We start from the raw sequence: 13,690 nt of genomic DNA, 5'->3' as shown, positions 1-13,690 counted from the left end.
CTTTTTTCTTTTTGCTTATGTGGTGCTGAGGAATCGAACCCAGGGCCTCAGGCATGCAAGGCAAGCACTCTACCACTGAGCCACCTTCCCAGCCCCTGGAGCTTTCATTTTCAAGCTCAAAGAGCCTTACTGTGAACTCCGCATCATTCATAGGTCATTTGACTATCTGGTAGAGTCTACTGAATAACTCTCTCACCTGAAATTGTTCTGAGCAGAAATGCTCAAGAGATGAAGGAAGAATCTCCTTACTGGGTAGTTTTTGTTTCATTTCCTTTTGGGTTTTTTAATACTGGTACGGAGACTTCAACTCAGGGTCTGGACCCAGTCCCTTAGCTTTTTCACTCAAGGTTGACAGGCTACCCCTTAAACCACAACTCCACTTCTGGCTTGAGATAAAAGTCTCACAGATTAATCCAGGGTTGGTGAATATACTTTGTTGATGCTTGTGTTTCTGAAGATGTTTGTAACAATATATGCCATCACAACAATATATGTCAGCCTTCATGATCAAAAAAAAAAAAAAAGTTTCACAAATTGACCTGGCTAAACTGGCTTTGAAGCTCAATTCTCAGATCTCAGCCTCCGATGTAGCTAGGATTACATGGTCATGAGCCACTAATACCATACTCTTACTAGATGTTTTTTAAGTTAATTGTGTGTTTGTGTGTGTGTGTGTGTGTGCGTGAGAGAGAGAGAGAGAGAGAGAGAGAGAGAGAGAGAGAATGTATGTGCTTGTATATGCCAGTCCTGGGGCTTGAACTCTAACCCTGGGCACTGTGAGCTTTTTTGCTAACAGCTAGCTATTGCTTTACCACTAGAGCCACAACTCTACTTCCAGTTTTTTGCTAGTTAATTAGAAATAAGAGTCTCATGGACTTTTCTGCCCAGGCTGGATTCAAACCCTAGTCCTCAGGTGTTAGCATCCTGAATAGCTAGGATTACAGGCAGGGGCCATTGGTGCCTAGCAAGACTAATAATTTTTTTATTAAAAAGTTCAAAAAAGAGAATCATCAACATGAAAAGATCAGCCAAGGTATAAAGTATAGCAATTAGCATCTTTTATGTAGATAAATCCTTTTGGCTACTGCCAAATAAATCCATTTTCTTTCAATCATCCCACTCACATATTCCAAATAATTCTTTTGTTGTCATTATTTTCCTGTTTGTTTGTTGTAGGACATTCTCAATATGTAGCCCAAGCTTGTCTCAAATATAATCCTCAGCCTCAAGATTGCTAGGAGTATAGATTTACACTATCATTCCTAGCTTTGTTCTCCATTTGTGTATGTGTGTGTTGTATGCTGGTTCTGGACTTGAACTCATGGCCTGGATACTGTTCCTTAGCTTTTGTGCTCAAGACTAGCACTATACACTTGAGCTACAGGTCCATCTCTGGCTTTTTGGTAGTTAATTGGACATGAGTCTCATGGACTTAACTGCCCAGAGTTGGCTTGGAACCCTGAGCCTCAGACCTCTGCCTCATAAGTAGCTAGGATTATAGGCGTGAACTTCTTGGGTCTAATTTTGTTCCTATTCTTAAATTATTTCTTTAAAGTAATAAAGTTTTCACTTTAAAGTATTCTAAAACACTCTTAAAAGTATATGTTGTACAACTATGCAAAAGTAATAAAATTAATTAAAAAGAAATTGTATCTTGCTGGATTTGGATTTATGTGGCACTTTCCTTTTAAATAAGAACATTTATACTTCTACTCATGCTCTAGATACACAAATTATTTAAGAAGATTTTTAATTTTTTCACATAAAAGACTATCCTATTTGAATGAGAGGAAAATATTGTCATAAAATTTATTTACAGTATGCTTCTTTCCAACAGCAAAAGGGCAGTAAGAATTCTCAGTACTACCATGACATATGCTTTAGTATATAATTTCAGGTAATGGGATAAAGTAAGATCATTCTGTCACTAATACATTTAATCCCTGGCAACAGCTACATAAGTCAACATAGGGAATCAGAGAAAGCAAAGGGAATTTAACTTAACTCTGCATGCTTCACTGATCACAGCCTACTTCATACTTAAGTGGAAAGGCCACAGCAATGAGTACACAAAATTTAGATCTAAAGTAGATTTGACTAAAAGAAGTTAAGTGGTAGAAACCTAGTCTCTGGGGACATGGAAACCCTAAGCACAAATGTCCTATTTTGGCAACAGCAGGTGAACAGATGGCTGTAGACAAGGAACATCCAGAAGACTCTGGGTTTAAAGACTTGGCTTTGGTTCTGGCATAGTTTGAGGGAGAGAATGAACTGGCATTTCTAAATCCAACCTGGCCTGACCTGCCTGCCATCTGAAGTCAGGTTCTAAAAAATCAGAGAGAGGAAAAGAGACAATGAAAGGAAAGAGGATAGAGTGTTAGACACAATACAGGAAATAAGGGGAAAGTGTGGCAAACACCTAGTGCCCCTGCAGAAATCCTGACCCCACTTAGAAGATTCAAGCACCAAAGGAAAGACAACAGTCATGGCCCATGCCTTCGGTTTTCACTGAGGGAGGCTGATAACAGGAGGATCAAGGAAGGATGCCAGCTATGCAAAGAATTTGGCATACAGGAGAATCACAGTCCAGGCCACCCAGATGTTATCCCCAAAATAACCAGAGGTTAAAAAAAAGACTGGGTGTGTGACTCAAACAGTAGAGCTCCTACCTAGCAAGCACAAAGCCCTGAGTTCAAACCCCAGTAACAACAACCAAAGAAAGGGAAACACCCCAGAATCAAATGGTTCAGGAAAATGAACATCTTTCTGGAGACACAAGTTCAAAAGAAAGGAAAAGGAAGAAAAGAGATAGTAGAAGGAGGAAGAAAACATACTCTCTCAAACAAAAACCCTTGAGAACAGTCTTAGTCCTCACAGGGAGCAAACCTGCAAGAACTTACATTTTTCCAGAGTTCCCACAGATCTGGGGCTTGTAAATGTCTGGCCTTCTTTCTAATTATGTGGCTTTGTTGTGGCAGTATAATATTAAATCCTTGTGGTATTATAATATAATTATAAATATTATAATATTTAATGTTTCCTAACAAATCCTTATGTGGAAGAACAAAATGAATAAAATACTGTCATCCCTCTGATCCGAAGAGCATCCTCGTTACCATTCCCTATGCATATGAGATGCACATTTTGAAAATGAAGCAACAGACTGTGACCAAGAGAAAAGAAGTCAGCCCACTCTAGAGAAACCTAAAATCATGAGCAATGAAGCTTACAAGGCATAGAAAAAGGAGATAGGCTACCTGACAATGCTGGAAATGCAACTTTGTGACACTCTAGTCACAGAAGCAGTACGCTCATTTCATGCTTGGTCTTCTCAATTTCTCCCATTCAACCCACTCCCTCCCCTGCCCCTACAGCTCACACCACACACGCACACACACCTGACACAGAATCACACTCATCTAGCTAGCAGCTGTACACACTCACTGACCAGGGCTGGTAACTCCTCAATATTTGGTAGTGCTATTTCATAGTGGTCTGGGAATATAACAAGTTTGGCTTCATCTTCATATTCATAATCGTCGCTATTTAAATCATCATCAGTATCTAGATCTGAGGAGAAAACAAAAACAAAGAACAGGAAGTGAGGAAGGGAACATCCCACACCAAGGCAGCACACACTGGGAAAGTCAGAAATTCACAGGATGAGACACCAAAGAAATGACATTTACAGTTTCCAATCTGAAATGGCCCCAACCAGAAATGCCAGGACCTGTCCTCTTCCATAAGCTCTGTGCATTTATTCTGTGGCAGATGCATGAAGAAGATGGGGTCATATCATATAGCCTTGTAATCAGAATAGATATACATGCTAGATTATTAAATTCATAAAGATTTTGCAGAGAATAGATTGTTAATTATGAGGCTTGGGGTCCCATAGCACCTGATTTCACACAAATGGACAGAAAGATAGGAGAAAGTACATGGGCTGGAGAATAAATAGGCCTAATTCAATATGGAACCCAAAACTCAATGTTACTTTGGATGAGTCACAAACTCTAAGCCCTGTAGTTTCCTCATCTTCAGTATTTCACAAAATATACGAAAGAGGTAAGAAATAGTAGACAAATAAGTAGCTGATAATGGTAATTATTATTTAAAAACTCAAATCACTCTCTTTGACTTGTCTGTCTCTCACTCCTGGTCACTGAGACCTTACACAGTAAACTAGAGTGGAATGCTCATCACACAAGCATCTTGTTTCCTCTGCAGAGAATTCTCAGTAAGAAAGATGAGCTTCTCTAGATAGTTGTCCATCAAATCCTCACCATGTGCTGAGTTAATCTCTGCTAAAGGTTAGGTGAAGCCTCAAGGAAACCTCTTGTCACAATATTTACACAGACATTTTGGCCTTGCATTTATAGAGATGCCAGCATCCAAGGTCATGTTTGTGTATTTGTATGTTTGGAACTATGGTGACAGAAAAATTGTTTGGCCTTACACTCTACTTTCATACACAACCCCATACACAAATGGGAAACAAATACATGCAGAAGCATGAGCTCTGTGAATGAAAGAAAGTTCATTTATTGTAGGAGGCCCTGGGGCTATCACCTGTGAACCAAAGGCATAGGTTCTGTAGTTATCTGACATGACTTCAGCAAAAATCTGATATATTTTTGTGCATAAATTTTGCTGTTTAATTCTCAAAAGTGGAACAGTTTTGAACAAAAAGTAAGATACCAAGGATACCAGTAGCTCATGCCTATAATCCAAGATACTCAGAGGGTGAGTCATGAGGATCTAGGATAGAAACCAATGGGCACAGAAAAGGCCATGACTTATCTCCAAGTAACTAGCAAAATACCAGAAGCAGAGATGTAGTTCAAGTGGTAGAGCACCAGCATTGAGCAAAAAAGCTAAGAGATGGCACTCAGATCCTGAGTTCAAACCCCAGTACCAGGATATAAGCAAATAATTTTTTTTTAAAAAAGAAAGATACAATGAAAACAAGGTCTGAACATTTTAATAAAATATTCTAAATATGAAGACTCAAAAAGACTAAAATAAAAAACAAAACAACTTTGCTAAATAACCACAAGAACCTAATCTGGAAAAAAAGGCCATTTTATTAGTTTAATAAATAAAGATATTGTAAAAAATGAACTATGCACCTGTGGGGAGGGAGGTGAGGGGAAAACTGGAAGAGAAAGAAGAGGTGACATTGTCCAAAAGGAAATGTACTTATTACCTGACTTTATGAAACAATAACCCCTCTCTATACCACCTTAATAATAACAATAAAATTCTATTTAAAAATAAAGAAATCAATAAAGGTATTTATTTAAAGGAAATAATTTAAACATAGAAATTTTTTAAAGCATTCCTTATGTTATAAAAACTGAATGCCCAATAGCTAGGATTATGGTTGTGAGCCACAAATGCCTGGCAGGAAAACACATTTTTATAGAAGAATGCTATATAATAAATGTTGACAGGATTAAAGAATCACTATTGTACAATCCCTAGTGAAATAACTGACTCTAGCACAGGTCACCAATGTGTGTTACATAAACCTATGAGGTAGAGATGGATGGAAAAAGTGGAGAACTGAATAAAGAGAATATCAGCTCACAGATTTCTTTTTTAAGAGGAAATAAACTCATTTATTTGTCTACTGATCTAGCTTCAAACTCCAACTCTCAGATCTCAGCCTCCTTAGTAGCTAGTATTACAGATATGAACCACCAATGCCTGGCTTCTACATGTGATATACACAAAACAATATGTTGGAAATGATCTGTACAACTTGGGGGGTGGAGGGTTGGGGAGAGGAAGAGTAGGAGAAAAATGAGGGAAGGGGTAACAAGTTTGACAAGAAATGTACTTATTACCTTACTTATGTAACTATAACTCCTCTGTACATCACCTTGACAATAAAAATATAAAAAAACAAATGCCCCCAATATCTATAATTTAAAAAAACTGGAACCTACATGGTCAAGAAAAAGAATATTTAACCCACTATAATATTATTAAAATAATAGTTATTTAGACTATGCAGAGGTGTTGAAATTATTATGCTCTGTTAATGGTAAAAATGCAAAATTAATCTTCACTCTAAGGACAACTTATTATAATGCCCACAGACAAAAAAGGAAGGAAATTTACATTAAAAATGGTGAATAAGCTTTTGTGTATTCTTAAAATCTTTATCATTGACATAGTACTGTGCACATAACAATGTTGGATCACCAAAGTACAAACCTTTTGGTTTTGTGTATAGCTTCAACTCATGAAAGATGAGATGTCAGGAAGAATATTTTCTGGCTCTTTACTACAGAAAATGTAGTTACTTACTACTATTTCAAATCTTAATGAACTAAGAAATAAGTGAGCAATAAAGTCCAAACAACCTTACTCTCACATTTACAAGCTATGTATCAACCCTGGACAAGTCTTTCCACGTTCACCTGCTCTACAAGTGAGGGATTACAGCTACAGCCCAAGATTGTTAAGAAGACTAAACTAGACAGAGTTCTAAGGCACTTTGGTACAGATCTGGTGGCTCCTGGAGCTCCACAAGTAATAATTGACATCATCATTGTCTCTTTTGCCTTCTCTATGTTCCTAACAACTAAGACAATCAAAACTGTTTCCTCTCTCCAGCTCTGAAGCAATGTTGAAATAAGTTCTAGGAACACCATGACATCATGAGGCATGTTCTATATTATCAACATGTGGAGAACATACGACTTTCAACTGCTCCTAGAGTGCAAGCTCACAGAGGGAGACATATGGCCAGTTTACCTGCCATATCTCAACCTCCTACAAAGTGCCATGCAAACAGTAACCTTTGTACCTAGCTGTGAAGGGGACTTAAACAGCAATAGCACACAGTGAAGTAAAGGGAGAACACGAAAACACTTGCTGTGAGTGATCCTGATGAATCTGATCAAAGCATGCTACATGCATGGATGAAAATGTCACTATGAAACTCCCTTATACAGTTCATTTATACTGATTACAAAAACCAACTACTGTGTTGTTTTATTCATTACCACTGATCTGTGCTTTAAAAAGCAAGACTATTGTCAGGCAAAAAAAAAATTGTTGTTGTTATGCTTCTTGATACTTAAAAGTTCTCCTAAGAATTACACACTTGAGAATAGTGAAAACAATAACTAAATCCACCTTCAGTAGCAAAGGCTGAGCCTATGGGCAAGATGTAATAAAAATGAGTAATGACATATGTATCACAGAGATTCAGATCTAATGATAAATTGGGTAGACAAGCATTGAGACAACATAAAACAACTGAGCTTATGTTTATCTACTCTCTAACTACATACTTTCTTCCATATTATAGTAAAATCAACTGCAGGTAATGCCCAAAATCTATTCCTTTACATTTTTACAAATTCAGTGTCTAGCCCACATGTCTGTTATAACTCTAAGACTTTATGCTATAACTCAGTCTCCAGCAAGTGAATGTTTCACAGTTGTCTTTTATTTTTTTAAACATTTTAATCCAGTATGGGTAACCAATATTTGATTTTGTGTGCATGTGTGCTGGTTCTGGGGCTTGAACTCAGGGCCTTAGTTTTGTCCACTCAAGGCTGGCTCTCTCCTACTTGAACCACAGCTCCACTTCCAGATCTTTGGTGGTTAATTGGAGATAAAAGTCTGATGGACTTTTCTGCCCAAACTAGGATCCTCAGATCTCAGCCTCCCAAGTAGTTAGGATTACAGACAAAAGCCACTAGCATGTGGCCTCTTATGTCTTATGTTTAAGGGAAAAATCTACGATTGCTGTTGAATATATATGACCCACAGCCATAAATATAAATTGACATATTTCTTTAAACCAAGTTGTACATCTCTGAAAACGTTGAGGTGAAAAATCTACAGGACCATCACTGCATGGGGATAGGGCCAAGATCTCCAACTCTAACAACTGGTTTCCCACTGAGGCCATTAACTGACTCTACCCAGATGAACACTTTCTCTGTGATGAAAAGGAGTCCCTTCCCCAGCTCTACATCCAGAATCTCCCTGGGTAAGTGGCCAGGACTACACCTGTTTCCCACAAGAAGCCTAGGCTGTGTGGGAGGAAATGAAGCCCTAACCTAAAGCTGGACTCTGATCCCTTGCTCAGAGTTCTCTCTGCCTGGCCTGATGGTACTGACTTCGTGTAGAGGAGACAAACTGTCCTGTCCTGGATTGCAAAACTGGACCAACTATATTCAACAAAATTGACAGGGAAAGTCCTGAAAGCAGAATATGCTCTCAGAAGTAAATGGTAAAGGAAGTTTATTTGATCCTTCCAGTCAGAAGTTTTCTAAATAGTCCTATTCCAGAATTTTTTAAATAAACTTTTGTTTCTCATGGAGTATGAATGCCTAGACTAAGCCCTCCAAAAAAATGGAATTTAAGCTCCTTGACACTCCCCCTCTCAGACACAAGAGAAATTTAACTAATTTACCTCTATTTGTGAAAATTGGGAAAGGACATTCAAACAAAAATGTGAATAATTAGGACCATTTTCCATGGCATAGCAACAATGTGGCATTTTCATTAAGCATATAGCAGCTACTTACTCATCTGGATATATTTATAACTTTTATTATAAAACACACATTCCCAGTCCAAGCCAGGGTATTCCTTTAAGGATCCTGGACTCCCTCTTCTCACTCCTTCATTCCTTTGTCCTTATAAAACACCATGTTTCACCCCAGCTTATTTCTCATATTCATAAGATTTCATACAGTTATAGGTTAGTTGTCTAAAAGACAACTAATAGTCTCTGCCCCACTTACAAACATTAACAAAGAGTTACCCAGACTCTCCATTCACAGCACCCCTAAACAACCCAGGACTTTGTTTCTCAGTGTCCCTAAGTCTAATCATTCTGTTATGTAGTAGTTAGGGTCAAATAATCCCCTAAGTATTTATGTGTTACAACTCAGTAACTACTTGAGGAGTTTATACACAGATGTTGAAAGAAAATGGTTTATTTTGTTCTTAAGAGATGGGTGCACCTGCTGAGCAGTGTTCAACCTCTATTTTAATCACACTGGACACTGCCACCCTTATTTCTTCTTCCACATTAACTTTCTCATGGCTCCTGACTTTTACCAGGAAAACCAGGCTTTACAAAGAAACAAAGTCATTGGAAAGGATAACCTAGTAGTACAGCTACCTCAAGCTTAATTCATGCAGTATTTGAGTGTTGTTGCCTTCTTGAAGACTCTGTGTGTGTGTGTGTGTGTGTTGTGTGTGTGTGTGTGTGTGTGTGTGTACAAGCATGCAGTGTTTGAGGCTTGAACTCAGAGCTTTGAGCTCACCCTTAGCTTTTTCTCTTCAGGTAGACACTTTCCCATGACCCATACCTCTACTTCTGACTTTTTGCTGGTTAACTGGAGATTAGTCCTTGGGTATGTCTTCCCAGGCTGGCTTCAAATCACATTCCTCAGATCTCAGCATCCTGAGTAGCTAGACTTACAGGCATGACCAGTGTGCCTTGAAGAATTAAAATAACCTTAGGTGCACCTGTAAGTTCACTGCATCACTCCAGAATGCCTTACAGCACAGACTGAGATGAAAACATTACTGATTGCCCACTGCCCACAGGAAAACATGTAAATACAGAGTACATAGATAAACTATCACCCATCAGAAGCTGTACATCATCACCCAATAATGTGGCTGGAAGATAGCAGAGGAGGAAAAGAAATTTGATTTTTGTGTCACAACATTTTATAACTTTTTAATTTTAAGCTTTGCCCATGCATTATACACTCAGACCGAACTGTTTCAATACAAAACAGTATAGACCTTAAATGATTTTCAAATTACAAATTGTTGCAGTTGCTGGTTCTAAACAATAAATTCTGGACAAATGCTACAGTTGAGGTCATTTCACTTGGATGAATTCCAAAATATGAGAGAGGAAGAGTGACTTAGACAATGACAAGCAAGATGTCGCTCAGACCTGGTTACATCCTTCAGGAGCACAGAAGGCAGTGGTGTCCCTGATAAATGCAATAGTGAAGGTCACAGTTGCTCAATGGCACTTCTGAACCACTGGAAAAGGAATTATAATAAGCCTGCCCCATTTGCAGACTTATTGCATTTATTACAATTTTTAATGAATAGAAAAAAAATCAAAATGAATTTCAAAAGCAATGTTTTAATTCCTACATGTGCATTACACAGCCTCTGCAGAGAAGAAGTTCTCAACCTTGCAACATTATCAGTTGTGTTTAAATCATTGCCTGCCCTTCATTTTATGAAAATCTGACTCTCAAAGAGCAAACAGTACTTCAAACACAAGGTAAAAGTGACTGTGCCTAATTTAAGTGATGAAGTAAAAATCTACAATTTCTTGGAAGGCAGCCTGTCATTAGAAGTGTGGTCACATTATAGGAAAATCAGGCATCCACGGTGCAGCCCTGAACTCTGCATGTCTTGAGCAGGTTTTCCTCATTGGCAGTATCCTGCAGATACCAATGGTCTACTGCATTCACAGAATCAAGTGAACAAAATGTTGTTGGGGAGAACCAAAACTAACTCCATTTTTAATATACCAGGAGTTCTCCTCCCTCCCTCCACTCCTGAGAATCAAAATACTGGGTTCTCACAAGCCCCTAGGGTCAGGAAATATGCTATTTGTTGAGACCCAGGAAATGTGGAATTAAGCCCCTAGCAGCCGACCCCTCAAACTGGCAGGTTCTCCCCCTGGGCCAAGGCCTGAGACTAAGATCTTGCTCGGGCCACTTACTTCCCTTGCCCCAAGATGATTGGGACTTCTCTGCCTTGGAAGGCCCCTGGGTAAACATTTGCAGGAATCTAAGGGAAAAATCCTCCAGAGGTGATCAGAGGGAGTTTGAGTCCCCTGGTAAAGCGTATTTGAGTCCTACTTGTAAATGGTGGTGAGATGTCATCCCATTCACTGAGACCCAATTTTGTCTTTGTGGCCACTTGTCTGTCTTGTTTTCTTTGGTGTGTTTTCTGTTCCATGTTTTCTGAGGCAGGTAAGTTCTGAGTGAGAGTAGCTCATTCAGCAGACTCTGGATTCAGCTTGCTGAGTGGGAGTGGGACAGATGAACTAGAGGCCCATTAGCCCCCCCCCCCAACTCAGCCCTCAGTTTTTGTCTTGTCTTGTTCTGTTTTAGAATTGGTACCAGTTTTAAATGTGGGTCCTTGGTCTTTTAGTTGATTTGTGTTTTTGTTATTTATTTGAACGTCTTTGGGGAAATAAAAGTTCCAGCCTGTGGCTGAGCCTGGTCACAGACCTGCTAAGTTTCCCCTCCCTCCCCCCCCCCCCCCCCCCCCCCCCCCCCCCCCCCCCCCCCCCCGCACCTTGTGTTACAGCAGCCAAGAGGTGGAGCATGGACAAGCCTCAGGCTGCACCTTCTCCCAGTTGAGGCTGCTGGTGGAGAGGTGAGGGTGTAGATAGCAGTGAGCCTGGTCTGGACTTTCAGCTACTCCAGACAGCTTAACAATTTGTAAAGCGCTCTGGTCTAAAATTAGGTAAAAGACAAAATCAGGCCAGCTTAGTTTCAGGTGACCCCCCCTCCCCCGCACCAGCCTTTCTCCAACTGAAGGTATTCAAAGGGCCAATTGGTAAAATACCTGGCTAAAGAAGCAAGCCCTAGAAATGTGCTTTGTTAAAGTCTGGTCTTAAATTTTGTCATCTGTAAGAGTAAGATTGGCAAAAAGAAAAAAAAATCTCTTGCCATTGAATTTTAGAAAATGCACATACAACTGATTTCAGTTTTGCATGCTTTAAGATCTGTGTGAGTGTTTTATATGTGTATGAACATGTTCAAGATAAAAAAAAAAACTGTCAGCATGCTGTAACAACTGGGTAAGTTTAAAATTCAAAAGGTTGTGAGGTTTGGACATTACCAAATTTTTTAAAGAATTTTCACATTGTTTTAAAGGGCTTTTTAAGGATTTTTTAACTTAAAAATTAGAAAATCTAGTATTTTAGAATCTGAATTTTAAAACCTGGTATTTTAGAATGCATAAGGCTGTTTACACTGTAATCAAGTTATCTAGCTTAACGAAAAGGCATTGGCTATTTGGGATTTAGTTCCCTTGGCTAAAATTTGGAGGTAAATATTAGAAATTCAAATGTAAAGGTTTGTTTAACACTTCCAAAGACTTTACTTGTTCGTTTGTCTAAAATTATGTATTTCATTCAAGAACCAAGAGAAAAGAAAAGGGAAAAACTTACAAGCCAACAGAAGACCTATCTTTAGGGGTGAGGGGTGAACAGGCAGAAGTGCAGTACATGAGGGGACAGGCCCTGGGAGAAGTCCACGCATGGTGGAAGAAGGCAAGCTGGCACAAAGGCAGTTGTTCATTTCACCCTAAAGAGTCCAATTGGGTGAATGCCCATTCTGTAGGATGGGCCAAACTGGCCCATCTTTGTCCTGTCCCTTTTCCCTGCAGATAGACACTGGAAACATGATGGTAAAAATTAGTGATGTGATGATCTGATTAATATTGCTAAAACTGCCCCTTGGATGTGTTAAAATTAAAATTAAAATGGCCTTTAAAAGAGAGTTAAAAAGTTTATTTTTATAATGTGACTTGCTTTCAATGATGTTCTATAATTAGGATATGTTTTTAAAAGTCATAAAGGTGTTAAGTCTAGCTTCTTGGTACAGTGATGGTGATGGTAATTCTTGCATTAAAGGAAAATTGTGATTTGAGTTTAAAAGCTTTAATGTGTGTTTGTTTTAAAACAAGCAGCCACAACGAGTGGTACCTAGCCTCAAGATTTCAAGGGATTTTTCAAAATGCAAATGAAAATTAAAGTATAAAACATTTAAACAGAGATTAATAAGAGGCTTAAAAATTAAAAATGGATTACTGGATATAAAGTTTAAAAGTAAAATTGTTCTTAACCTTTGCCTCAATGTGCAAAAAGGAAAAATTAGGATTACCAAAATAATTGCTTAATTGCTATTTCAGTTTGCTCTTTTTGTAACAGTTCCCAGCAGGCCCACAAAAAGGAGTGAGGATTCTTACAAGTTTGTCAGATATAACTCTGGCTCTTAAGTTCCAGGAAAGAACATGCTTAAAAGCTACTTCTATGTTGACCACCTTGTTGCTTTTAATTGGAGTTAAGTGGCCTTTTATAAGTTTCATTGATCTGCAAACTGGTTCAAAGCCAGCCCAGGCAGAAAAAGGTCCGTGTAAGACTGTCACCTCTAATCAGCCAGCAGAGTGCTGAAAGAGCAAGCAGAGTTGCTTTGGGACTCAAAGTGGCAGAATGCTAGCCTTGAGCTGGAGAGTTGAGGGACAGCACTGAGGCCCCGAGTTCAAGTCCAGTGACCAACTAAGGGAAATGCCAATGAGGCATTTATCCCGGTGTGGAGAAGATACTCCTGGGACAAAAACAATGGTGGAGCATCCAGAGGCAGTAAGCCACTGCTTGGATGGCAGAAATGTCAGATCCTAGAGTCATTTGTGCATGGCCCTTCAAAATTGGTCAGAGGCAGATCATGGGAAGATAGTTTGTAAGCATGCCTAATGTCCATGACTATCTACCTTGTAAGGGAGAGGGACTTACCAGTCCTCTATGATAGTAGTAAAAAGCTAAGGTTGTAAAATGTGGATAGTTTAAATCCCAACCCCTATATGTGCCAAAAGCCCTAATTGGCAGTAACTTTTGAGCTGACACCTTCTACATAAAATTCATCTGTTCAGGAAAAAA

General features: G+C 38.9%; 1 protein-coding gene across 2 annotated transcripts in view; it reads right to left on the bottom strand.

Annotated features, from left to right (window-relative positions):
• The window catches only part of Usp13 (ubiquitin specific peptidase 13 (isopeptidase T-3)), a 137,305-nt gene that overhangs the window by 80,881 nt on the left and 42,734 nt on the right, over positions 1-13,690 (bottom strand). For both annotated transcript variants that reach the window (XM_013033688.1, XM_013033689.1), the window contains exon 4: positions 3,449-3,570. In XM_013033688.1, coding sequence (XP_012889142.1) covers positions 3,449-3,570 — 122 coding nt within the window. The remainder of the gene's footprint in view (positions 1-3,448; positions 3,571-13,690) is intronic.

The sequence above is a fragment of the Dipodomys ordii genome, unplaced genomic scaffold (assembly GCF_000151885.1).
Source record: "Dipodomys ordii isolate 6190 unplaced genomic scaffold, Dord_2.0 Scaffold175, whole genome shotgun sequence".
NCBI classification, from domain to species: Eukaryota; Metazoa; Chordata; class Mammalia; order Rodentia; family Heteromyidae; genus Dipodomys; species Dipodomys ordii.
This window is presented reverse-complemented; position numbering and strand designations above follow the sequence as displayed.